We start from the raw sequence: 27,871 nt of genomic DNA, 5'->3' as shown, positions 1-27,871 counted from the left end.
AACTCAGCTGTGGGGCATGTAACATACAAGTCAAGTACCGAAAAATACTACGTGTTATATACACAATATAAAATAGATATAGTTTTATAATTTGGTTTAGCCTAGAAAAATTCTTTTATTTATGAAAGCGGGAGGGTCGTCACCTGCGCACGCGCGGGAGTTGAGTCCTAAGCGACAATAATAACACACGCTAAAAACGCAAAGGCTCATGGGCAGGCGCTTGCTTGTAAACAATGACACGCTATGGCCATCTGACGCATGCGCAGGTGATGACTCCCCGCTTTAAGGTTTTTTACGTCAGGAATGCACAGGGAGCAGTTGTAGCCAACTTATCTGTGCCATGCAAGGATGAAGCAAAATTAAAGATTTTTTTAAGATAGTCTGAAACTGTACTGAATCTACGACTCTGTACACAATCCCTTGTGTTGAGGGACTGTGCTCTGTACATGTGTATGTGTTGTTCACATATCAACCACTTACATGACGTTTGTCATCTGACTGTGAACCTCCCCTGTTTTCAAGCAACGTCGTTATTTTTTGTTTAAGTTTAGTGCTTGTATTGTCGGATTTCATTGAAAAGATTATTTTAAAGATTAAAAGTTAAAGTTTTTGGATCCAAGTTGTCTATCTATATCTGTACCGACGTTGCTTAAAAACGGGAGAGGTTCACAGTTGATATTTGCGAAGGGCTGTATGGAAAACCAAAACGCCCTCTGAGGTTCAATTTTCAACCCATAATCCTTTGCAAATCCAATATGGTGGAAACACATTTTTGTCCCATAGAGGGAGTGTCCCCATATCATTGACATCTCCCCTTTTGTGATTTATTGTGACGCCATTCTCTGCCAGCAAGAATTATGTTATACTACGTACGCAAACGAGAAGGTAAAACACGTAACCGTGATATCTGTTTCATGAGTGTGTTAATCTCTGTTTCACTGCTTATACTTGTTACGTGTGTCGGTGTAACTGTGTACCAGTACGTTCAACTACACAACTTCCGTGTACAACAAGAAGAGCAGCATGCCCAACTCAAACTTCTACTTGATGGAATCGCCGAACTACGGACAAGACTACATAATCTGGTAAGTCAGGCCTGCTTCAGGCTCAGTGGAAATAAATCACAGCGTTTTTTTATTTATCAGTCTGTCTTAAAAACTAGAATACTGGTGAGGTGACATGACATGTGATGCAAAACGTTTCACGCCAAGCGATGGTTCAAGAGGGTAATATCATGTTTCCGTAAACACTATTTTGTTTTGACTACAGGAAGTTTATATAGAAATCGGTGATGGAAAAACAACAAGATCTTCGTCCGGGAAACTTATTGCCAAGCGTGATGCATATGAGCAGGACGACGAAAGACGAGGTATGCATTGAATATACCGTACTTAATAATATGCCGCGAAGTATATATATATGCACATTTAGGTGTGATTATGTGATGTCTGTATATCCATATATTTTTTATATTGACCTGCGACTCTACGGGCTAGAAAAAACAACAATAATATTTTAAGACATTTTCTATTATGGTTGCCCTTGTTCCACGCAAGTTCAAATTCCTTTGGTATATTAATGAATGGTCCATTTTTTCTTTTAAAATAAGAAAACTAAACAAAGAGACACGAATGATTATACACTGGAGTAATCTGAAACAAATGTGTATCGTAGAGAAAGATAAAACCCTACTCAAAAAAGAGAAATGTGATATTGGTATCAGGCATAGGTGGATAACATATTATTTTTTTAAAATAAACAAATTCCGCCAGCTCTCAAATGACCCCAATTAGACTGTAGATCATGGTCACATATCCGATTCTTCTTATCTTCAAAACAGCTTTTCACTATAATAAATGTTTGAATATGACACCAGCATAACCAAGCTTTTGATTTGTGAGTGTAATTCCTGTAAAAACCGATGGTGTGAATTGAGAGCTTGATTAACTATGTTCCCAATGTTCCCAGTCCATTCAGTGTGGTAGATTCAGCTTCCTTTTTAGCGATCTTTTCGTATTGTGGCGAATAATTGTTTTTTAAATGCTTTCAACTTCTTGATACACGACGTGTTGGTCGAATGTGTAAACTGCATTTCACTCTTTTTTACGTTATCGTCTATGATAAGGCAAATAGAGTTGTAGGCACCATGGAGCTGTACTCGACCGCAAGTATATGTATACATCTTGCCAAGCAATCTGTTTTAAAATATAAAAGTGCTAGCATTAGAAATTGTTAATCACAGTTTCTTCGAGCGGTATTGCCCGAAAATATCACGCAAAAATATGGAGCTGGTATCTCGCTTTTCGTCGCCTCCCAGAGGTACATGCTGCCCTCAACGGCACTGTTTACACTCCGTCGTTTACATATCGCAAGTTACGTGTACGTTGGATGAGAGGCTTGAAATCGAAGCCAAGTGAATGTATTGTTTAAACAAAGTACTTAATAGATTCCATCAACGCATTTGATGACGTAGGCTAGTACACTTGTGACACGGATTGTCCTAAAATTTGTTGCGACGACTGTGGCACTTTTATTTTTCATTTTTCACATAATGACTTTCATGGAAATTTGATGTTTTCAGGTGCATGTTCTGTAAATTATATCGCTATACCAGGGCCAGCTGGGATGCCAGGAATTCCTGGCCTAATGGGCGTCCAGGGACCAGCAGGGCGCGATGGGCTCCCAGGCCCACGTGGTGATATAGGTGGAGATGGGCTCCCGGGTCCACCAGGTGAGCCAGGGCAGCCCGGAGCTGAGGGACAACCAGGAAAGGCGGGACCAGGTGAACCATTTTTGTTTTCGTATGAATAATTTTTATTCGAGAACTGGAGGAAACGTATTGTATGGCATTTTATTTATTTGTTTTTATTTCAGTTGGTCCCACTGGTCCAAAGGGAGAATCTGGTGACGCCGGTGGGCTGAGACCTTCTGTGGAGGAAAGTGATAGCGTGACAATAGCAAACGAACGATGGGCCAACAGAACCACTGGAGTAGTGTATGTGAGGTGGGGCAAGAACACTTGTTCTGATTCCTCCGAGCTTGTCTATGAAGGTTAGTCGCTGTTATGCGTACTATTGGCTGAAAGCTCAGCTCATTTTATTCTCGTTAGACCCATAAGTAACTAGTAATTATTTACAAAGTGTTCGAGAGAAAACAACAACAACAAATACATTACAACACTTTTCAGAAAACATACACAAAAGATAGTACTTGTAAAACATGTACACCTAATATATAATTTAATAAGACTGGATGGGAGACTACACATATATTTGTTATACTGATTTTAAATGAAGTGGCAATAGTCTTCATAATTGATGGTGTTGAATTCCGTTAGTGTGCCGGGTGTAGCTACAACTTTGACTGCATCTAGTTTTAATGGAATGGGGCTGAAATGAAGATCTGGTAATGCAGTTGTGAATTTCGTCTCCAGCAACTAACGGTATGATATGAATTAGACGATAATTGATTGCATCAGTTTTAATTCCAGATTTAAACATTATTTTCGTCGATTTCCACTCATTTGGTACTTCAACACGAGTGTGAGAATTGTTATATACGTCAAAGGGGGCGCTATTATATTACCACCGACTTGTAACAAACTGGGACTAATTCCGCTAATTGGGTATAAGTTGCTGAATATAAGGCCACGTGACACTTGACATGTCTTTAATATCTAAATAGTTGTCTAAAATGTTTAATTGCGATATTATTGCTTAATTTAAATAATGAATGAATGCGCATTGTATGATTGAATATCACATTTCTCCGCCGACGAGTTTTTCACATCGATGTGTCATTTGAGGATAAACACAAAACGCAATAAGAGCAAAAGGACCGATGAGATGACAGTGACCGCCACTGCACATTGCAGTTTTTCATCACATGAAAGCCAACTATGGCTTATACAACTGTTTCAGTGCTATGTTATTGGCTTATTATCCTGCTATACAAAAATGTTATGGGACACGTGTACGATGTAATAACACATAGTATATGCTAGCACAGGATCTTTACGCAGGGGAAAGAAAAAACTTGATCACCTCCACATTTAGCCAATATTTTTTTAAATAATAAAGATGAGAAAACAATAATACAAATAGTAAAATACATAGAGAACTTTTTAAAACTGAGAAGAAAAACAAACTAACTACCAGGAAACGTCACACGCGCTCCACTTGCTTTGGTAATTTCAACTTTTTCAATAGTTGAGGAAGAACATTGTTTCCCCGGACGTTGCACCTTGACGAAAGCTAAAGTCTGATTTACAATAGCCGTTTACAAAATATATTAGTTATGTAGCTAAGACACTACTGTTTTATAATTTATGTACAACAATTACACTTAGCATATGAATACAATTGTAGAAATTACACTCTGCATACGAGTATATGTCGGTTTAGAGTAAGCGTAAGAGCAAAATGTATACAGAAATAAGCCAACGATCAGAACAATTGGTCACGTGCCCACGGGTGGTACCTTTACTCAATGTATCAACAGTTTTTCTCCGCGAACTAGACCAACGCATTTGTCGTATTCAATAGTGATTCAATATGGATGAAAACATACTTATTTTACTATTGTTGTTTAATACTGCATGTTATTTTTGATTCGATTGTGATTAATTGTAGCTTTCGCTAAACATATAGCAACAATTGTCTGATGAATTTAACAAACGCTACTTGCTACGCATGTGCAAGGATTTTTATTGTACTACCAAATGAAACACTAAGTGAACGTACGAGAACACTTACCCGTGCACTGCAAGAAAAGAACATCTTTTTAGTTCATGGCTCAACAACATACAATGTACAAACTTAATTAAATAACACACAAATAACACAAAAATAAAAGCCATCCTTATGGCAGCTTTAACACAATATTATTAATCATGTTTCTCTTATCACTGGTTAGGTATAATTGGAAATAGTTGGTTTGAGCATACTGGTAGTGGGAGCAATTATCAATGTCTTCCATTAAACCCTATATATGATTCTCCAGTGAGTGGAACACAGAGCAAGGGACTGATATATGGAGCTGAGTACGAGACGCAAGGATTCCCTCCGTTGGCACAAGTGGCAGACCATGATCCAGTGTGTGCTGTATGTAGAGTCCGTTCTCGTGGTACCGTCTTGATGATCCCTGCTCGTAATCAGTGTCCTTCAACCGAATGGACCAGAGAATATTATGGGTATTTGATGTCAGAGCACCACGGGCATAAACGTACTGAATACATATGTGTTGATCACCAAGCCGACGGCCGTACAGGAACACACCACAGTCTCAACGGAGCCTTGTTATACCCCGTAGAAGGACGATGCGATGCTGGTAGTCTTCCATGTGGCCCGTATGTTAATGGTTACGAGTTGACGTGCGCTGTTTGTACGGTATAAATTTATTATTATCCAGCTAGGGGGATGAGATATATTAATCCAAACATAGAATGAATATACACTACATAGTAACATATATATAGATAATATATATATCTTGTACAGTGTGTAATACATACACGTAACTAATGCCATTGTTAGTAAATCACTAGATAATACAATATGGCACTTTATCTTGAGATTTTGGAAATTCAAGCAATGTGTTGGAGTACTTATAAAAGAAATAATTTAACAATGACATATTAGAGTGTAGCTAGAAAGTTCCCATACAGGTATTGTCTAACATGTTGATAGACTCAATCTCCATATGTCTATATAGTGTCAACTGAATACGTACACTCAGTCGGCATCACAAATCCAACTAGGCCAAGTAAACACGTATTTTATTCTGCACAGTCATCGTCATTAACTATGGCAATATTTCCAAAGAGTTTTCGAGGTGTCCGACATTTTAGTAATTTTTTAGAAATCGTTAGCGATATCCGGTCTTAGACCAAATTATGACACGTGTAGTCGTGCGTTTTGTATTTTGGGTTATACCCTTTATAATGAATTGACGGATCTGTGCCATTTAAAAATTTGCTAAAATTGGACGATAAAATTTTAGACGCAAGATCAGGGCCAATGTTTGTGAAAAAGTTATTCAACATTTCTGCAATTTCAAATTTATTTGATTAGTAATCATCAGATTTATCACCACCTTTTAATTTACTTGAAGATGAGTAAATGTGTGCTTTTATTTAGAACCTCGTTAATTAATTTTAAAGTTTTGCTCATGTTGTATTGCTTTGTAGCGGCTTTGAGTAATTTGGTCATTTTTTTTCAAACTACAAACTAATGCAATTACACAATTTCCTAGCCAATGTTTTAGAATGTGCGTATCCTTGATTTTGATAACGTTTTTTTTCCCCTGCGACCCAGAGTATTTGAATATTCATCCACTCTAGTGTAGGTGTTATCTGACTGGACCAAGCTATGGCTGTTTTTAGGCGATCAGTGTATTCAGCAGTGGTATGGGTATTCTCATTGATTAATTTTTAAATTCTCCAAAATAATACTTTTTTTTTTATTTTTTGGATGACAATTCGTCAAGACATTTATCAAAACTGTCTAAAATTTTTTGAATGACACAGTTCAGCGCGACTAAATGTCACGCAAAATCGCTACACTCCAATAAGTGAACGCAAACCTAGCAAACGAAGCAGTTCATGAATATTGCCGCGTATCGTGTTTCCTTAACAAGTTATTGGCGTAAATCTGTCAGGTGAATTCAGGAATAAGGAACCCGGATGGAGATAGACATACGGACATGGCAGCAGGTCGATACACGAATATGTCTACCTGCAATACGCGAATCTGATTGGATGTCGTGGTCATGAGGTATAATAATTTTAAAATGCGAAGTTTGTGTTTTGACTTGACAATTGTACCTGGCCTATGTCCCATTGTTCGTTTACGGAACAATAAAACAGTTATTATCAAGAATTATAGTCCCTATGTGTCTGTTAGTGGCCTCGACTCCGGCTTCTTATATTAGCATCCACTTGATGACAGTGGCGGTGGCACAGAGGGGCAGAGGTAGCGGTCGCCTTATCAAAAAAAAGTTTGGGGCGTTGCCCCTTTAAAATCAAGCTGAAATAGCAGGAAATAGCGTTTTAGAGAGTCTAGATTTCAAAATATTTGAGGGGGAGCATATGGCGCGAGGTTGGTGAACAGATCTTGCCCTTCCAGGGTAAATTTTCGTGCCGCCGCCTCTGGATGACGATTCTCAGGCAAGGCCAATAACTGTATATTATTGTATACAAGCACTGATAAAATTGTATTGAACACACACAGACTACTAAGTGGGTGTAAAACACTGACAGTGTAGGATCACGAATTTGATAACCTCTGTTCCGGAATTTGGCGCATATTCAAGACACATTCAAGACTAAACGATAATGGCATGTCTAACACGCAAAGAACAAAGTGACATATTACAATGTTTGAACTTCAACATAGTTACCTTGTAGATCTGATATCAGCATTGACCGTCACGAACACATATTTACCCAAATGACTCGCATCTCTGGCAAATAAATATTTAGGGCAGCCAACTAGAATATATTCCACACAAAAATCTAGTAACAAATTTTCAGAAATGACAAATGCAAGTTTGTGCAACTATAACCAAGAAATGCCCACAGTACAATATTTTGAGGTTAGAATCACAGACGACAGAATGTTGATGCACCCTGTGAACTAACTGTGACCCTGGTCAAACACGATATTGTTTGAATGTGCAACTTCAGAACCATACAGTGTAGTATATCTATAGCATAAATTATCGTTCCCAGGTGGCAGTTAATTATTGGTCGAAACACAAGTTCAAAAAGGGGCTAATCTGCACTGGCTCGGAAGGTTGTAAATGATTAGCTAGTTTGAATTTCTAATTTGCATAACATTACTGAGAATGAACGTGCATTCAACGCCACAAGTTTTTTGTTTTTTTAGCCAATCAGAATTCATCTTCCGAGCCAGTGCAGATCAGCAGTCAAAAAGAAAGTTCGTAGGATGTATTCTTTAATCCCATTGTAATACAGGCGTACTATTATCATGAACCAACGAAAATGTAACATGGCTTGGTATTTACTTGTCTTCATTGGCACAACGGAAACGGAAACGAAAACGGATCTTTTCACGCTATATATTTCATATTTATCAATCAATTTCCATCCACATGAAAGACTAAAATTTACACAACGATCAAAATACAATAAAAAAAAATTGTTAACTATTATTGCTCGAGAAAGAAATATATGGTCAACCGAAATATTATCTATCAACTAGTCAGTGTCATTGTTCGCAATATCCAATGGCCGCCATATTTACGTATTGGTGGTGTGTACGTAAGATAATGGGACAACGCGGACAACACGACAATGGTAACAATTGTTATTATTTACTAAACCAATACAAGCTGTCGAAAAAAAAACTCCCCCCCCCCGTAGTAAATAATTCTAGTTGTTGCAGTTTTGTGCTAAAACAGCCTAACTCAAGTATAGAAAATAAAACCATCTTTAAACCAATGCATAGTTTGTGTTGATTATTTAATTGCTACGTCAATCAATTGCAAGGTGATAATAGAAATCATTGATGTGGTCAGCCAGACTTAAGTTTGCAATAAGGGAAAAACGAGGCTATGACTCAGACATTCCCTTAAAGTTACTAAGCATACTACTACAACAACCTATGTATTACCTGAAAGCTAAGCGAATACGGTAGTGCATATAAACACTGTTTGTTTAAGAGAATTTTTGAATCATAAATCAATTTTAACTCTCTTTCCCTTTTATGATACCCTAATAATATATTAAATAATATCATCTCATAACAGCTAACGTAAATAAGAAGAGAGAATCTAAGCCTCAAGACGTCGGAAATTTGCATTTTGAATTTACAAAGTTGTTACTGAAATACCTATGTTGAATAGACAGATTTGTATTTTTATTTCACTTTAAGGTGTAAGCGCGGGTGTCATTGCAAAGTCATCTTAATCCAGATTAATACAATGACTCTTTTTCATCATGCCATATATGGGTCTGATGTATGTGATACCATGTTCAAGATCATTCCCGACGTTCAAACTATCAACTATATCAATTGTTTACTTAATCACAAAACTATATAGTTACTGAACATAGATGAATTTGTAGCCGAAACTTTTAAGTATAACACTACAATGTGTGGTCCTATAAAACAAAACGTTCACGCAAATTATGTTTAAAAAGGAACTGGTGTATCTTTTATAGTGTTGTATTTGGGGCGGCCAGGATAGAGTGAATATTCAATTGTATATTTATCTTATCAGATGCACTTGAAATACAGTTTGTTTGTAAACACTGAATAATGTAGAACAGTATTATTCGTCAATTGATTAACCCTTGATATGTGTATTTACGTGTCAGTATTGCAAGAAACATGCATGCAATGTTTCTCCAATTTGGGCCAGTATCAAAGTATTTTTGAACAATATGCTTATTGACACGGTATGCTGTATTGTTTGTCAATACGTGTTAATTTTTTAATGTGCGCAGTTTTTCTTAGTTTATCCACAGTCCCTATGGGATAGAGGAACTGTGGTTTATCCTATTTTGAATGCATGTAACTCAGAATCTCAGACTACTGCATTTGTGACAACTTTTGAATTTGCACATTTGGACAACTGGTCCCTGGGTTTCGAAACAACGGCACACCAAATGCATTAACTAGTATAGAATTACGAGATCGGATGCTAATACAATTGAATTGCTCCCCTGCAATTAGAGTGCATGCAGGTTTGTAATGAGGTTTCAGACAGAATATTTTTTAATCCCAAATGTCCTCACACCCCTCTGACTGCATGGTCAAAATAAACTGTGGTATGCTAAAATTCCGTCATTTCGGCATTGCTATGCTGTTAAATATCCTTTATTATTCTTGATCAGTTACACTTTATGTTAATTATCGACTATCACACTTTGTAACATCAGTACTACATTCACCCACACCACACTAACCACGTTCGCTGGAACCTCACACTCAGATTGACGTCACATATGACTAACGTGAACTTAACAACACAACTGAATTGTTATCACGTGGATGGCATGTCCCCAACAGCACGCTCTGCTTGGGTCACCTGGCTGCCATGACCTAAACATCACCAACAATGTTTGCAACCATCACCCGATAAGAAGATACGCTGATTTTGTACGGTGATTGCGATAGAATTAGGAAAACGATGGCGGCGTCGATTGTGTACCACCTAGTGTTGTCCGTCATAATTGGATTTATGGTGAGAGGTGTTTGCTGTCAGTGTAAGTAACTGTCTTTTTGTTCACGTTTGATGAATATTTCACGTTTAAGATCTCATCATCTTGTAAAGAACTGCTAAACATAGTTACGATATCAACAGCGGAGTACGATGTTCTTCATTGCCTACTTGGTTTTCGGAAGCTCCTTTACCGATTGATTCAAAACAACACCATGCATGTGTTTATCAGTACTGGTAGATTTCATACATGCTATCAATGGTTAGTACTTGATGTAAAGCTGAACGCTGCAGATGTTAGATCCCGTGTGTTGGTGTTTATATAAGTTAGTATAAAAGCTAGGCATTGGCATCGTTCTCACTACACATCTCGATATCTCGCGTAAAACACCCTAATAATAAATATAATAAATGATAAAATAATAAAATTGACATCCGTTGAACTGTTATGTAAATATGCTCTTGTAATTTTAGTCATTGAGGCTCCATGGGAGTACACAATGTACATAGTGTAGCTACACAACAGTGGTGCAACTGTTCAATCACATATTCAACATTCGTATATATCCGGCATTTTTCATTATTTAAGACTTACAATGTTGACATATTAACAAATGTAAGAACCGGAGATCAATATAGGCTCATGTACCATCCATCGGAGACGGCAAGCAACATCGGGGTCATCTTTGATCAGCATTTCACCTTTTAAAAAAGTATCTGCAACTACAAAATCAATCTCCTTCTATCTTCGTACAATCGGACGCCATTTTCTAAACAAACGCACTTGTCAACAACTTGTTCGATGCACTTAATTTAACATACATTGACTACGGTAATGTACCTTTGTATGGTGAATCACTTCAATATGCCCAGAATGCAGCAGAAAGAGCTACCACGTGTACGACGAAAAGTGACATATCAACCAATCCTTGGAGGTCATCACTGGCTTCCAATTCAATATAGAATTAATTTCATTAAATTATTTATCTGAATCCATACATCTCAAATCCGGTCCTCATAGTCTCCGTTCCTCAGCTAAATGTTTGTTGCACACTCCAAAATTACATATCTGTGTTCTCAAGAGCAGTCCCTCATCTGTGGAACACCTTACCATTAGAATTAAGTCAAACACCGTTGACAATTTCACGAAAAATATGAAAACATGTAAAATAGCGAGTTTACATCTAGCATCACTAACGTTTCATCACCAGCTGCAGAAGAATGGATCCAGCAAGGCAAGGACGAACTTGAGAAATATCTTGAATTGAAACAAAATACCAACATTGCTAAAAACGTGATTGTATTTCTTGGAGATGGTATGGGGATACCAACAGTGACGTCTGCGAGAATATACAAAGGTCAATTGGCAGGTCAAACTGGTGAAGAATATGTTTTGGGGTTTGAAGGTTTGCCGCGTGCTGCATTAATTAAGGTAAATGACAATACAAAATCAAACGTTTAATCATCATATGTTAGAAAGAATGATGTCAATATTCTAATTATATTACGGGTTGTTTTCTTAAAACATGATAAACGTAAAAACAAAAAAATATACCAAATATAAAACCATTAAAACACGTTTACTGTGTGATGCTTCTGGACATACATTTAGTCTGGCACGTTCTATAGATGGAATTCTTCAACAATATGACAACAGACCAATGCAACCTGTGCTCCTATTTTTGTCACAATAGACATACAACACAGATTACCAAGTACCTGACTCGGCCGGTACAGCAACTGCTATGTTATCGGGAGTTAAAACAAAAAGGGGACTAATTGGTGTAGATTCCTCTGTACAAAGAGCCAACTGCAGTTCAGTGACTGAAAAAGCCAAGTTGGAAAGTGTATTTGATTTAGCAGTAAAGGAAGGTTAGTATGTGGTAGTATATCATTTATATCAGATATACAATTATATTCACCAACAAACATCGTCTAAAAACATTGTGACAGCAAACCAAGCAATGTGGCATGTAGGTAACCACATGGTGCATTCAGCCCGTCCCCTAATAATAATTAAATAATAATAATAATAATGATAATTAAATATAATACAAATCTGTAATGTTTCTTTTCAGGAAAATCAGCTGGAATAATTAGTACAAAATCAATAACCAATGCATCACCAGCCTCTGTGTATGCTCATTCGCCAGAGCGGTACTGGGAATCCGTTGGTGTCGATGGTTGCAAGGATATCGCAGCCCAGTTCCTCGAGAATTCATTGGATTTTCAGGTAGATCACACAAGCTACTGTCAATACTACAGACACATTTTAGATCATTAACATCTCTACTAGTTATATAATTTGGTTTTGTCATCACTATTGTAAAATCGCACCATGTGCTTTCTATAAAAAGGTTGTTCTAGCTGGAGGCAGAAAAACCATGATGCCCATCTCTGAAACAGATCCAGAAGACCCCGAATTGAGAGGGGAACGGCTTGATGGTCGTAACTTGATAGATGAATGGGTTGATAGTATTCCAGACGGAATAAATGCGCAATACGTGTGGAATCAAGAACAATTTGATAATGTAGATACAGACAATATTGAGTATTTATTGGGTGAGTTACCTGTGATAGCACTTGGTTAATCGATTAATCTGGAAATGATTTGTAAATGAGCAACTGATTGATTAGCCGCATATTATTTAACACAATAAGTATGACATGCTTTTGTATAATGTTTTACAGGTCTGTTCGGTCATGATGAGATGAAGTTTGAATGTAAGAGACATAACGACACAGCTGGTGAACCAAGTATTGTTGAAATGGTTGAAAAAGCCATAACCATTTTACAGAAGAACGACAGAGGCTATTTTCTTTTCGTAGAAGGTTAGTATTTCATGATTTGGTTTCATGTAAATATTTTTTAATACCATAGACCGTTTCAGATTGTATTACTTCCCCGTTGTCTACAGGAGGACTAATTGACACCGCCCATCATGGTAACTGGGCATATGGAGCCATCACAGATACTGTAGCCTTTGATGATGCAGTAGAAAAAGCTCTTGATATGGTGAGCACTGAGGATACACTGGTCATAGTAACAGCTGATCATGGCCACGTGAACACGGTGAATGGATATCCATACAGAGGAAATCCTATTTTGGGTGAGTAGTAAATGAATAGAGGTATTTACCAGGAATGAGCAATTTTGTTTCCATGGTTTCGCACGACCACATCATCATATTTCATATGCTTAATATTAACTTGGCTTAAATTGTTTTGGTATTGTACAAGATTTGTTCAACATTATTTGCATCAACACTGAATACTAGTATTATCATTTTGATCAGTACCTTTGGCCATTGAAAAGTGCGAACTCGATTTTCATATGAGGTAATTGGTATTTGAAAAACAATCTCAATGATTATTGCACGACTAGCTACGAACAAGAAAGTAGATTGTATTATATACTCAAACAGAAATACCACGTGATACTGAACGCCTCACGTCATCCATTCATAGGTGTAACCAGTGATGTTCTAGAAGCATATGACGAGTTACCGTACACTACAATAACGTATGCCAATGGACCGAGTGGTGTAGCAGTAGCAGCGTCATACAGAATCAACGGAACAAGACCAGACATACGATTACAAGATACAGGTATAGTGACGTAAAAACGAGCTTAGCATCACAGAAGTACATCGCATTATAAGATCCTCAAACATAATTAGCACATATTCTACCAAGTTATAATTATTAGTAACAAATAGAAAGCAAATGACTGGACATAGGCATAATGATTTGCTAAAATAATATATGGTATTGTATCAGTAACAGTGGTGTTTGATGTTTCTTCTTTTTTACACAGAATCACCTAATTACATTCAGCAAAGCTTGGTGCCAACGGACAGTGAATCCCACGGCGGTGAAGATGTATCCCTTCATGCCGATGGACCATATTCACATTTATTCCAAGGCGTACATGAACAAACTTACATCGCACATGTCATCAAATATGCAGCTAGATTGGGTGAATATGCAGAGGATCATAATAACGGTGAGCTTTACCAAATAATATTTCATTACCAAACGAGTCAGATAATCCGCGTGTTGTGATGGATGTTGTTTATGTATTCTTTCCTTCTTTTACAGGTGTATCCTTGCTACATGTACGTCTCCACGTATGTCTCTGCCTTGCCATTGTGTTTTGTTTCCAATTCATGTATTTTCCTGGTTTATATAATCTGTAAGACGAACGAGAAATGTATAACATTACCATAACATATTGTATTCGAATTTTAATATCGAAATATAATAGTCGTTGCTTGATTTCTTCAAAGTCAAATATATCAAACAGGAAAACAATCATTACAAGTTATTTGTCAAATGTAGATATAAATGATTATAATTACCAATAAGTCTTCTTCTTTTGTTAGAGCAACCAGGTGTGCCATGCCACGTTAAAGCCTATCTATGAGAGTTAGTTTATTGATATATTTCTTAAATATGCATTCACTATATCATTATTCGAACACTTGTTTTTAACAATTGTTTTGCTAGTTGCTAAAGGTAAAATAACCTGAAATATCATTTACGCTAGATAATCAAATTTGTACTCGGACATGTAGGAATTGCTTGCATATAGTTTTTTGCACAATAAATCGAAACATGTTAATTGTCGTCGATGATTTTGAGTAAAAAAAGCTCAGTAGATAAAACGTCACTTTCATAAATGCAGATTGCCCCCCCCCCCAACACAGCAACACAGACACGAGTATTTATAATCTTATAGTCTTTCTTTCATCACATCGAGTCGGGCACCCAGCACAGTGGCGGTGGCACGGGGGAGGCGCCCCCTCGAAAAACAATCAAGCTGAAACCCCTTGTGGCAGCAAAATTCGCCTCTCAAAATGTAGGACATTTCAGAGGGTCTATATTTCAACATTTTAAGGGGGCATGCCCCCGGATACCCCTAGTAAGGACGCGCCATCGGCGCGAGGGTTGGTGAGCAGATCTCACCCCCCCCCCCCTTGTAAAATTACGTGCCGCCCCATTTGCAGTATAAGGGAATGTCAACGATTGGGTTTCGATATGCCATACCAATACCACAGCAATATGTCCATAATTTTATCACAAATCACGCAACACAAATTGCGCCTTTTGTGTTTATGCAAATAATAGTGAGTGTTCATTTATTTCGCGTTTTCATCGAATTGCCGTCCTATACGTCGCGACATTAATCGGCCAAGAGGCCGTTAGGGATCCTTTGAATATCACGAGGCCAACGGTCGATGTCGTTGAAACAACACGGCTATGAGATGCGCTTAAAAATACTTGGTAGCCCCATGTGAAGAGAGTTATGTCACTCAATTCTACGACCCATTATTACATTGGGGTAAAGATACGCCACATTTTTTGAGTGGCAGTTAGTCAAAGATCTGAGCGCAATAAAACGACGAATTTCCCAAATTATAGGTGCTATTCATTTGTATTACGTGGCACGTTATTGTAATGTATTTGGATAAGTCGTCAACAAATTAGTAAATCAAGTAGTAATTCATTTAAGATCGTCCCAGGGTGGGCTCGAACTACCAAACTTTCTGTTAACAGCCAAACGCGCTTACCGATTGCGCCACGCATACAACCACTGCCCTAAAGTCCTTTCATTTTCTTAACTTCTGCACCACAAGTCACTGTGTATTATTGGTATTTACGGAAATATTGTTATCGCAACTTTCCAAATAATACTAATAATACTGGACGCATACATTTAAAAAGCAGCAAAACTGATATTAAGATTATTATAATTTCTTGCGAATATTATACGATATGCTATGCAATTGTGTTGAAAACTGAAATACCGAAAAAATATTTAGATTTAAGAAATTTTTAGCAGCGCCTGGTTTCGATCCAGGGACCTCTGAGTTATGGGGCCAGCACGCTTCCGCTGACCCACGCTGCTGCATAACATATTTATTACATGCAAGTTTATATCCTTTTCTCGTCTGATGCAATCATCGGAAAGACTGTTCTTGTACTTGAATAGCTGATAGACGGTATTATACCTCGTCAGGTTGTGTGACGCATTGTCCCGAACGTGTATTTATTACTGTAACTCTGTACCTGGTCATTTGTTTCTATGTAGATTAGTAATCGATACTCGTTGTTCATATGCAGATCATTAATCGGCTTAATAATTCAAGTTTTCATATGCAGCTTAGTAATCACTTCAGTAGTTTGTGTACGCAGATTAATAACCATTACAATTTCTTAATATGCTGATTAGTAGTCATTAGTTGTTTCCACGTGCAGATTGTAATGACCTAAGTTGTTTTCATAAGCAGATCAGTAACCACGACAGTTTTGATTCGCGCTTATTAGATTACATAATTTATACTGCAACCCACGACGTTGGTACAGTGCGACAGTACCTACGATCCCTACTACGGGAAACGAATTTGGTTGTTATAACTATAAAAATAAAGACATTTGGAAACTATCTTCGCTGTCACGTGATATGCTAGACAGTGCACTAAATTGCGTCTTTTGTGTTTATGCAAATATATATACTTTTTTCACAGATATCAGCAATGGGCGAAGTAGTGTGTTCGTTTATTTCGCGTTTTCGTCGGATTGTCGTGCTATACGTTTCGACTTTAATCGACCAAGAGGCCGTTATGAATCTTATGAATGTCACGAGGCCAAAGGTCGATGTCGTTGGAACAGCATGGCTATGAGATGCGCATAAAAGTACTTGGTAGTCAAAGGTAAAGAGAGTTATGTCACTCAATTCCACGACCCATTATTACACTGGGGTAATGATATGCCACTGCCATATTCTTAAGTGGCCTTTAGTCAAGGAACTGAGGGCGAAATTCCTCCGAAAAATAACGTTAAAATGGAGCGGCCAATAGCGCCAAGTGTTAGAACGATCGCAGGTAGATGATATATTATGACTGTCATTCATTTGAATTACGTGGAATAGAATAGAATGGCACATTGCTGTAATTTATTTCGATAGTCGTCAACGAATTTATCAAAGTAGTAAAACAATTACGATCGTCCCTGGGTGGGCTCGAACCACCAACCTTTCGGTTAACAGCCGAACGCGCTAACCGATTGCGCCACAGAGACAACCTACGCACATGGACCTTCATTTTTTAACTCCTGTACCACAAGTCACTGTGAATTATTGGGATTAACGGAAATGTTGTTATCGTAACTTTCAAGATAATACTAATAGTATAGTACTAATAATGTACTAGATGCGTACATTTAAAAAGTGGCAAAACTGCTATTAAGATTATTGTAATTTGTGACGGATATTATACGATACAAGTATGCTAAGTAATTGTGTTGAAAACTGAAATACCGACAGTTTAGATTTTAAAAAAATATAGCAGCGCCTGGTTTCGATCCAGGGACCTCTGGGTTATGGGCCCAGCACGCTTCCGCTGCGCCACGCTGCTGCATACAAGAATGCATATAACATGCAAGCTTATAACCTTTTTTCGTCTGATGCAATCATCGGAAAGTCTGTTCTTGTACTTGAATAGGTGATAGACTGTATTATACCTCGCCAGGTTGCGTGACGCAATGTACCGAACGTGTGTTTAATACTGTAGCTTTGTACCTGGTCATTTGTTTCTATGTAGATTAGTAATCGATACTCGTTGTTCATATGCAGATCATTAATCGGCTTAATAATTTTCATATGCAGCTTAGTAATCACTTCAGTAGTGTGTATATGCAGATTAATGCATATGTTGAATAGTAGAGTAGGCGGCGATGCAGGTGTTGGTGACTTTACATGTATCTCAAGTAACGGGGCAAGCCTGGTTGTTTTTGTGTCGACACCTTTATTTACTGATATCGCTGATTTCCTTATTTCCGTACAGAGTCTGATCATTTCCCACTTGTATTTAGTATACAAGGGCCTGTACATAAACAATTTTATATTAATGCAAATTGTATGCAAAAGGGTCAACTAACTAAGTATGTATGGCTGCCTACACGTTCTCGCTCATTCATGAGCAAATTATATTTCGCGGGAATACACAATAGGTTAAACCCGATTTCTGAAAATGTAAATCTCGATACATATGTATCTGTTAATATAATTGAAGACTTGATTCGATCTGTAGTTGATAAATGTGGTATGAAAAAGAAAATTTCAAACACATATACAGAACAACCATTTTGGTTTGACAATGATTGTAAACAAATTAAAAAAGAGAAATACAGATTGTTACGCAAATTTCGTAATACCAATAACCCAACTCATTTACATGAATACCACTTATTGAGTAAAAGGTTTAAGGATGTTTGCCGGGACAAAAAACGCCAACATATATATCAAATTAAGTCAAATTTGATATGCGTTGATACAAATCTGTTTTTGGTCGTCATTTAGACGACTAAATAACCTATTCTCTGGTAAAACCTGTCGAATTTTTCTGCTTATTATTTGCAGATGATGTAGCAATGTTTTCAGATACGGTGATCGGGTTGCAAAGATCTCTTAAAATATTAAGGAGTTACCGTGACAGGTGGAAAATGAAAGTGAATAGGGAAAAACAAAAGTTGTGTTTTTTAAAGCTGGTGGTCACTTGTCTAAGAATGAAAAATGGTTTTAAAAAGGTGAAGAAATCGAGGCAGTTTCCTCAGCTACTATAAATATCTTGGGGTTGTATTTTCTTGTAGACTTCTATGGTCGACAGCAACAAAGGTTTTAGCACAACAAGCCAAAAAGGCCATGTTTGCCATTATGAAAATAAGTGACAAAACAGGTCCCCTTAATTATGATGTATTTTTTTTAACTTTTTGACTCCAAGATTTTGCCAATTTTAACATATGGTGCTGTAATTTGGGGGTTTCGACAGTATGATTGCCTCGAACGAATCCAGTTTCTTGCTTGTAGGTATTACCTTGGTGTCTCACAAAAATCCCCAAACAGTTGTTTATTAGGTGAGTGTGGGAGGTATCCCATTTTTCTGTATACCGCGAAACACTGGGCAAAATATTGGGCAAAATTAATTAACATGCCCCATAATAGATATCCCCGTAAATGTTATGATATGCTTTACAGTATAGAAGAGTCTGGAGTTAGAAATAAGCATACATGGATCACTGATATAAAGAATTTGTTGTTTATTTGTAATATGCAATTTTTTGGTACAGTCAGGAAGTTAACAATGCAAGCACGTTTATGGAAACATTTACTGTTAGATTTAAATGTTACTTGCAGCATAACTGGCTAATTGACATATGTATGTTTGAGAAACTCATGACATATCGCGAATTTAAAACAGAACTACAGCGGGAAAAATATCTTACTTCGGTCACTATAAACTCCCACAGAATAACCTTAGCACGTTTTCGTTGCTCTTCGCATAGTCTGCGCATCGAAACTGACAGCGGAACTCTTGAGAGAGACCAGCGGCTTTGTAAAGTCTGTGATACAAATCAAATTGAAAACGAATACAACTTCCTTTTTAGTATGCCCATTTTATTCTGAATTTCGTCAATTGTATCTTCAAAAATACTATTTCTTCCACCCTCCATCTTTTCATAAATTTGTAAAATTATTCACTTCACAAGAAACCAATATAATTAAAAGTTTGGCAGCCTATGCTTATTGAAACTTAGAAGCGATATTGCTGATTTTTAATGTATATTAAGAATATTTATGTTTATACTGTTATGGGCCGATGGCCTTGAACTTGTAAATAAAGATTATATATATATATATATATATATATATATATATATATATATATATATATATATATATATATATATATATATATATATATATATATATATGCAGATTAATAATCACTACAATTCTTGATATGCTGATTAGTAGTCATTAGTTGTTTCAACGTGCAGATTGTAATAACCTAAGTTGTTTTCATATGCAGATCAGTAACTACTACAGTTTTGGTTCGCGCATATTAGATTACATAATTCATACGCAACCCACGATTTTGGTACAGGGCGACAGTACCTATGATCCCTACTACCGAAAACGTATTTGGTTGTTGTAACTATAAAAATAAAGACATTTGGAATCTATCTTCGCTGTCATGTGATATGCTAGACAGTGCACTAAATTGCGTCTTTTGTGTTTACGCAAATAACACTTTTTCACAGTTATCAGCAATAGGCTAAGGAGTGTGTGCATTTCTCATTTTCGTCGGATTGTCGTGGTAAACGTCGCGACTTTAAAGTGGAAGTCAAGCCAAACACCACAATGACCCCCCAAGAAAAAGCTCCACTAATGTAGGAGAATGAAATTTACAGTTTTTTTATATCACCTTTCATTCTCTATCAGTATTATGTTGTCAGCCATCTTGATTCCCAAGCAAAGGATTATGAGTAAAGTATGACATCATGAAAAATTGAATATCTAGAGAATGAGAAGTGATATAAAAAAAATTGTAAATTGCATATTCTTACATTTGCGGAGCTCTTTCATCGAGGAGTATTATGTTGTTAGCCTTGACTTTCCCTTTAATCGGCCAAGACGCCGTTAGGAATCTTATGAATGTCAAGAGGCCAACGGTCAATGTCGTTGAAACTGTACTTGGTAGCCAAAGGTAAAGAGAGTTATGTCACTCAATTTCACGACCCATTGTTTCATTGGGGGTAATGATATGCCGCATTCTTGAGTGGCACTTAGTCAAGGATCTGAGCGCGATAAAAGGGCGAAATAACGTTAAAATGGAACAGCCAACGATCGATCGTAGGTAGATAATATATTACGAGAGCCATTCTTTTGACTTACGTGTCACATTACTGTAAATTATTTCGATAAATCATCAACGAATTTATCAAGGTAGTAAAACAATTACGACCGTCCCTGGGTGGACTCGAACCACCAACCTTTCGGTTAACAGCCGAACGCGCTAACCGATTGCGCCACAGAGACAACTACATTCCCTGTACATTTAAAAAGTGGTAAAACTGCTATTAAGATTATTTTAATTTGTTGCTTATATGATACGATACTAGTATGCTATGCATTGTGTTGGAAACTGGTAGACCGACAGTTTAGAAAAAAAAATATTTCGATTCTAAAAAATTATAGCAGGGCCTGGTTCGATCCAGGGACCTCTGGTTTATGGGTCCAGCACGCTTCCGCTGTGCCACGCTGCTGCAGAAATAAATGCCAATTACATTGAAGTTTATTTTGAAACAAGATTTTAACTTACCCTGTCATTTTTGTTTTATTGATATTTACTTTTCGGTACCATTTATTAAAATAATTGAATAGTTGAATAGTTTAAAAACATATTTTAAGGTGAAGTGCAATGTTATATACACGGATAGTAAATCACCTACACCTTAGCAGTAAGTTGCATATTATTTTACTTATTATGATCGTCAGGGCATAGTTCACGCATTAAACATGACACAGGTCATGACCATGAACGTCACGATATTCTGATTTCCAAATTGATATATATATATATATAGAATTGATATATATATAAGATTACAATGGCGTCCGTCACTGATTGGTACTTGCTGATGTTCGCTGTGCTCGGTGTAATAACTCCAGTAGTTAACAGTCAATGTAAGTAAACTCACTTCATTTACAGTTGACTCCGTCTCTTGAGAAACTCATTGAAAGTTTCACACCACTACATACGTGTGTTTAACGTTAGTTGCAACATGGACCTTAGAAAACATGTTTTCTAAAGTCTAAGGTTGCAGCATCTCACGGTTATGTCTAGATATATAAAGTTTATGAATACGGAATAAAAGTGTCATATATTTTGTATTAATAATCATTACACGACGAATGTTATTGTATGTTGATATCGTACTCATGTGGTAAAATTCTTATGCTATGAAGTTCATTGTCGCACTCAAAGAGGTGGCGTACCCATTTTTTGCAGTGTATTTAGTTAGATATAGATATGTAATCAACCTGGTAATCAGAAACAAATATTCATTCACAGTCGTCGTATTCGACCACGTCGTATTCACTATGTTTTTATTTTATTTCATACACAAATCGACGAACAAACCGATCTGGCGAGAAACATAATAATAATTTACAATATGAGTTTCATATGAGGTATGCAAGGCTTTGCATGGCAGCTGTTTCGTTTTACTGTACCCCTGTAGATAATATGTTTTGTTCATGTTGTCTCACTGTAAGCTATACCTGTGATAAGTACAACTCATTTGGGTTAGAAATTCTTTAGAATAATGGGCACAATAACGCTTCTACTAACCACAATTTGAGTATCAAATTATGCATCGTGTCGTTGATATTCACTTCCCACCATCACCAGCTGCGGAAGAATGGATCAAGCAGGGCAAGGACGAACTTGAAAAATATCTTAAATTGGAACAAAATACCAATACTGCTAAAAACGTGATTTTGTTTCTTGGAGATGGTATGGGGATTGCAACAGTGACGTCAGCAAGAATATACAAAGGTCAGTTAGCAGGTCAGACTGGTGAAGAATTTGTTCTTGGCTTTGAAGGCTTGCCACGTGCTGGACTTATAAAGGTAAGCTTAAAATAATAAAAGTGTAACCCATGAAATCGAATCTACCAAGAAAATATCAAAATATCAGTAACGATAAAGTCACACAATGAACTATTTCTTGTGCTGTGTGCACAATTGATTCTAAATCTGTTACTACATATGGTTCTTCATAGTTTTTGTTTTCTTGCTTGTTTTACTGACTGGACAATTCTAGATGCCATTGCTTACCAAATCAATGTTGTAATATACATAGACATACAACACAGATTTCCAAGTGCCTGACTCTGCCGGAACAGCGACTGCGATATTGTCGGGGGTTAAAACCAACAGAGGCGTCATAGGGTATGATTATTCCGTGAAAAGAACCGACTGTGGGTCTGTGACAGAAGAAGCAAAATTAGAGAGTATATTTGATCTGGCAGTTAAAGAAGGTTCGTTTTGGGTCGATTCCATGTTTCATATATTCACTTGCTTCGTAAACATATTACGTAACACTGTACCATGGTCATCTTCATTTCTCTATAATGTACTAAGTTATCATGAAACTTCAGATTCATTAAACCGTTAACTCGTGTGGCGTCTCAATAGAACTAGACTTTTCCAATCTTTAGCCTAGCCTAACTGTATCGTAATGATTTCAGGTAAATCAACTGGTATAATCAGCACAAAATCCATCACCAATGCATCACCTGCCTCGGTATATGCACATACGCCAGAGAGAAACTGGGAAGCAATTGGTTTGGGAGGATGTCAAGATATTGCATCACAGTTCCTCGACAAGTCATTGGACTTTCAGGTAGATGGGATTCCGTCTACTTCGTCGCGGTCTTCTCTGTTGTCGACGTAAAGTGTGGCGTAATAAGTTACACGATTTCGAATCCCGCGTATCGTTCAATTCGCCAACCATCCACGGTCGTCCGTGAGGCGACGGCCGAATGAATGAATCTTGGTTGGCGAAGATGAATCCCGTACTGCGGGGCTATATACAACAAATGTCAAATATTGAATCATTACCGAAATTGTAATCATGTAAAACCATTCATTAAGAAGAGAAAATTTGCCTCATTAATTTTATAGTTGACAAAGTTGGTAATGTCAACACTCAATTCAAATAACTGTAATAACAATAATAGAACGTGTGGGAGAATTTTTTTTTAACACGCCCTTGCGAATTACGTGCGTGTATTTTGCCTTGAAAGGTTGTACTTGGTGGGGGAAGAAAATATATGCTACCTCTCTCGGAAACGGATCCAGAAAATGCGAACAGCAGAGGAAGGCGACTTGATAGACGCAATCTCATAGATGAGTGGATAGAAAGAATTCCTGATGGTGTACACGCAGAATACGTGTGGAATCAAGAACAGTTTGATAATGTTGATACAGATAGTACCGACTATTTATTAGGTGTGTTGCATTCGCTATTTGTGGAAATATACGATTTATTGCGCAAAAATAACCAGTACATTCTCTGTTTTAACTGTGTTTATAAGCCAATACCAAACTTTTAGAAAATGTATCATAACGATATACTAGATATACATTGTACTGGGATGCGAGACATTGGATATTCTCACTTTATGTTACAGGACTGTTTGCTTACGAGGAGATGCAGTTTGAATGTAGGAGACACAACGACACAGCTGGTGAACCAAGCATCTCTGAAATGGTTGACAAGGCCATTAAAATATTACAGAAGAATGAAAATGGCTATTTACTTTTCGTAGAGGGTTGGTATATTCATGAATGGTTTTTAATTTTAGAGGGTTTAATGTATTCAGTATTCTTCATTTATCACCGACCACATAGCCCCGTGTCAAATTGTAATGCCATCGTTTGTTTACAGGAGGACTAATTGACACCGCCCATCATGATAACTGGGCATATGGCGCCATCACAGATACTGTAGCCTTTGATGATGCAGTAGAAAAAGCTCTTGATATGGTGAACACTGAAGATACGCTGGTCATAGTAACTGCTGATCATGGTCACGTGAACACAGTGAACGGATATCCATACAGAGGAAATCCAATTTTGGGTGAGTTAGAGTTCATTGCAGGCATGATCACGCAAATCGACAGAAATATTATTAAAAAGCCGTGAATAATATCAATGTGTCCTCAGCTTCCATATTAGTAGCAACACGCATTAGTTATCATACAACAATGTATATAAAAACAACTGCTTTTTCTACTTCCTATGTTATTCGATTGTGTCCAGTGTAAGGAGGCAGCGTGCGATGAGAGAGCGCCACCAACGTTTAAAATGATATTTGAAATGTGTGAATTAATTACGGTTTTCAAGATTTTCAACAAGCAACATGTGCTACTGAACACGTTAATGATTTGAAATACGGAAATAAATATCAACTTCTTCTTTACGATATCTTGTCATAATATTATGTTTTCAGATTCGTGATTTTATAGGTTTACGAGTAACTGAAAAATGACGTAAGAAACATCACGAATCAATATTGCGAGATATATTTGTATTCATGTGTAATTTGATCTGAGTTGAATATTTAGACAGACATTTTTGAAAAATGCATGCGATCGTTGTGCAAATCATTTTAACAATGCCAATAAAAGTTAATTTCTAATTTGCTCTATCTATAAATATAAATGATTAAAATTTTAACTACTGGTACCTCACATGTAGATATAGGTACAAAGTATACTATATATATAACGTATGTTACTGACAGGTGTTACAAGTGATGTTCTGGAATCCTTTGATGGGTTGCCGTACACTACTATATCGTATGCCAATGGACCAGGCGCCGTAGCAGTAGCAGCGTCATACAGAATTAACGGAACAAGACCAGACATAAGTTTGCAAGATACAGGTATGTGTTACAGTTAGTACAACATAACATAACATAAACGCACTACTCCCGTTTGAACGATTATTAGAACTAAAATGTCACATTCTGAGATTGAGAGGTTCGAATATGTCTGATTCTGTGGAGCACTATAAACCACTACTCTATGTCATTATTTTTTATAATGCAAAACTTCGTTATTTGTTTTTTTTTCACAGAAGCGCAAAATTACATACAGCAAAGTCTTGTGCCTGCACACAGAGAATCGCATGGCGGTGAAGACGTATCGATTCACGCCGATGGACCATATTCACATTTATTCCAAGGCGTACATGAACAAACTTACATCGCACATGTCATCAAATATGCAGCTAGATTGGGTGAATACGCAACACATAGAAGCAACGGTTAGCATTGTCTTTCAGATTAATTTTTCCATTAATTAATTAATTAATAATAATAATAATTACATACATGCAGACTTAGCTGATTGACATTGTATAATTATGTATAATTAAGTATAATTATGTCTGCACGTTAAACAAATTGTTTTAATAATTTTTATATGCATGCAGTTAATGGCGTCACCAATATAAATATGAAAAACGTTTGGAGAATTATGACAAAAAATGACGCTGTACTGATCCACAATAGAACATGTTTGGAGTTACAGAAGTAGAGACAATTGTCACGTGGACAAGAATTGTGTAGAAAAGAAACATTTTCGCTTATCTGCATCATGTTCTCTTTAATGACGGCTGTTTTATTATAGGTGTCCCTGGACTACGTCTTCAATCATACTGGTACCTTGTCGTTGTAGTAATACTTATGCACTTAATTGAGACGGGTGCGTGAATATTATGAAGAGCGAAGGAGAGAAACTATTAAAATGAGTTTGAAAAAGTTGTACTTTATCTTTCTTAATTGCGCATACAATCTAGTGGATAATTAAACGTATAAGGAAGCATACTTTGTATTTTTTGTATCGTTGATATGGGCGATGACAGTTGTTTTTGTGAACTAAGGGGAAAATCACTATGTACGTAAACAATGTACATTCCGGAAGCACAGCCTCAGTTATTTTTTTTTTTTTTTTTTTTTTTTGTAATAAAGGGTGGGTTCATTTCACTGTGTATAGTAACAGTATATCCCTATGGAGACAGTGAGTCGCCATGATTACGTCATCTCTTCTGACATTCAGGTTACATATCGCGCATGTTTCACTACAAACCAAACTACTCACTTATTCAATGGTGTCTCCAATCAATAGGAAAGATCCGATTGAACGGTTTCATATCCGTCTATCCCTCACTGCGCAAATATAATATGTAGAAGGTGTTAGCTGAAACCTTCAATATGCACTACCGTAATACGGGTTCTAAATATGTTCTAAAGTGTCGTTGTGGAAGTGTACTGTGGCGGTCTAACACAAACGTTTCACGTTGGTGGTGTATAATCCGTGAACACTCCAAACAATGATTATTATTACATATTTGATGTTATATTACACATGTAATTAAGGAAAGTTGTTTATCTGAACCTATTCCCCTGATTTACGTTCAGCGATTATATTCAAAGTTGCTGTGAAGTCGCTGTATCGTTTTCACACATTATTTGGTTTCAAAGATCCATTTGTTGAGGTTGTCAGAATAAATAACCGATTTTAAATTGTCAATTTTCATATTCTGACCAAATATAAGCGATATTTTAGTATGACCATGGAGGTACTAAATTACCTCCATGGTATGATCACCTTTCATTCATGATGGAATTATGTACTTTTCTGTCGACGTTGATCGATATGGTCATGGAGGTATGGTCATGGAGCAACAGTGGTGGTCGTTTCCATGCGGGTCATATATATATACTGACTGTTTGTACATCACCGTAAAGTGCTGACCTTGTCTAACCTCAGATAAGGAACACGATCATGTCGCAGCTACTATCTCGCGCGTAGGGGTTTGAACAAGTGTGGTTATGTCCTTGTTGCCTATAAGTATACATTTCATTTTGTTTGACTAATTGTTTTCTTATGTTATATCGTTTACAAAATGTATTAATACACGAAACAGGTAAGCCGGTTTCCAAAGACAGCGTTGGAACCCGGAAACCCAATCTAAGCAACTTCCTTAAAAAAATTACACTCCCATTGTAAAGATGTACGTGATAATGAAAACTATAATCGAAAAAGTATTTAAAAAAAAATAGTAATAATTAAATGAAATATATAAAATTAAAAACATTACACGCCGTACGATACATCAGATTTTAATCATTTGGCACCCCTTCCGTCCTTGCCCTTCCCCATCCTTGCTCCTATAAGATAAATATGTGCATGTATACATACAATTCGTTGGTGTTACTCCAAGTGTTATGTTAGCATATCAACACAGTTGTGTTTGTATACTGAA

At 36.9% G+C, this 27,871-nt stretch overlaps 3 protein-coding genes, 1 long non-coding RNA gene and 2 other non-coding genes across 6 annotated transcripts; 3 read left to right on the top strand and 3 right to left on the bottom strand.

Annotated features, from left to right (window-relative positions):
- Positions 1–750: 750 nt before the first annotated feature.
- On the top strand, positions 751–8,461 carry LOC100376133 (uncharacterized). The gene is made up of 5 exons (XM_002739484.3): positions 751–1,085; positions 1,270–1,369; positions 2,582–2,782; positions 2,875–3,051; positions 4,915–8,461. Exons 1-5 carry the CDS (start codon positions 858–860, stop codon positions 5,391–5,393), a joined length of 1,185 nt encoding a protein of 394 aa, XP_002739530.1. The 5' UTR covers positions 751–857; the 3' UTR covers positions 5,394–8,461.
- LOC146747856 (uncharacterized) lies at positions 1,720–7,643 on the bottom strand. Its single transcript, XR_014928988.1, has 2 exons — positions 7,399–7,643; positions 1,720–2,195 (listed from the first exon to the last, which is right to left on the bottom strand). It is a non-coding gene; the product is annotated as an uncharacterized LOC146747856 (long non-coding RNA).
- Positions 8,462–10,155: 1,694 nt separating the features above from the next.
- On the top strand, positions 10,156–14,809 carry LOC100370871 (alkaline phosphatase-like). Its single transcript, XM_085497483.1, has 10 exons — positions 10,156–10,235; positions 11,374–11,617; positions 11,880–12,057; positions 12,264–12,418; positions 12,543–12,747; positions 12,877–13,017; positions 13,104–13,295; positions 13,654–13,794; positions 14,003–14,191; positions 14,287–14,809. Exons 1-10 carry the CDS (start codon positions 10,156–10,158, stop codon positions 14,382–14,384), a joined length of 1,623 nt encoding a protein of 540 aa, XP_085353609.1. The 3' UTR covers positions 14,385–14,809.
- Positions 14,810–17,194: 2,385 nt separating this feature from the next.
- On the bottom strand, positions 17,195–17,268 carry TRNAN-GUU (transfer RNA asparagine (anticodon GUU)). The gene has a single exon. It is a non-coding gene; the product is annotated as a tRNA-Asn (tRNA).
- Positions 17,269–20,993: 3,725 nt separating this feature from the next.
- Positions 20,994–21,067, bottom strand: TRNAN-GUU (transfer RNA asparagine (anticodon GUU)). Its single transcript has one exon. It is a non-coding gene; the product is annotated as a tRNA-Asn (tRNA).
- A 1,335-nt stretch (positions 21,068–22,402) lies between these two features.
- Positions 22,403–25,872, top strand: LOC100375986 (alkaline phosphatase, tissue-nonspecific isozyme-like). The gene is made up of 8 exons (XM_002739483.4): positions 22,403–22,663; positions 22,896–23,073; positions 23,284–23,438; positions 23,842–24,046; positions 24,229–24,369; positions 24,486–24,677; positions 25,344–25,484; positions 25,679–25,872. The coding sequence occupies exons 1-8, from the start codon at positions 22,403–22,405 to the stop codon at positions 25,870–25,872; spliced, it is 1,467 nt and encodes a 488-aa protein (XP_002739529.4).
- The last annotated feature ends 1,999 nt before the right edge of the window (positions 25,873–27,871 follow it).

Source organism: Saccoglossus kowalevskii, chromosome 3 (genome assembly GCF_978046115.1).
Source record: "Saccoglossus kowalevskii chromosome 3, keSacKowa6.1, whole genome shotgun sequence".
NCBI classification, from domain to species: domain Eukaryota; kingdom Metazoa; phylum Hemichordata; class Enteropneusta; family Harrimaniidae; genus Saccoglossus; species Saccoglossus kowalevskii.
The sequence above is the reverse complement of the archived record's forward strand: the minus strand, read 5'-3'. Positions and strand labels throughout refer to the sequence as shown.

Bases quoted from the DNA above. Each gene is read 5' to 3' on its own strand.
- LOC100370871 (XM_085497483.1), top strand. From the start codon at position 10,156: ATGGCGGCGTCGATTGTGTACCACCTAGTGTTGTCCGTCATAATTGGA. The intron at 12,058-12,263 runs GTTAGTATGTGG...GTTTCTTTTCAG, and splicing joins TGATTTAGCAGTAAAGGAAG to GAAAATCAGCTGGAATAATT. The intron at 12,419-12,542 runs GTAGATCACACA...TTCTATAAAAAG, and splicing joins AGAATTCATTGGATTTTCAG to GTTGTTCTAGCTGGAGGCAG.
- LOC100376133 (XM_002739484.3), top strand. From the start codon at position 858: ATGTTATACTACGTACGCAAACGAGAAGGTAAAACACGTAACCGTGAT. The intron at 1,086-1,269 runs GTAAGTCAGGCC...TTTTGACTACAG, and splicing joins GGACAAGACTACATAATCTG to GAAGTTTATATAGAAATCGG. The intron at 2,783-2,874 runs GTGAACCATTTT...TTTTTATTTCAG, and splicing joins ACCAGGAAAGGCGGGACCAG to TTGGTCCCACTGGTCCAAAG.
- LOC100375986 (XM_002739483.4), top strand. From the start codon at position 22,403: ATGCATCGTGTCGTTGATATTCACTTCCCACCATCACCAGCTGCGGAA. The intron at 23,074-23,283 runs GTTCGTTTTGGG...TAATGATTTCAG, and splicing joins TGATCTGGCAGTTAAAGAAG to GTAAATCAACTGGTATAATC. The intron at 23,439-23,841 runs GTAGATGGGATT...TTGCCTTGAAAG, and splicing joins ACAAGTCATTGGACTTTCAG to GTTGTACTTGGTGGGGGAAG.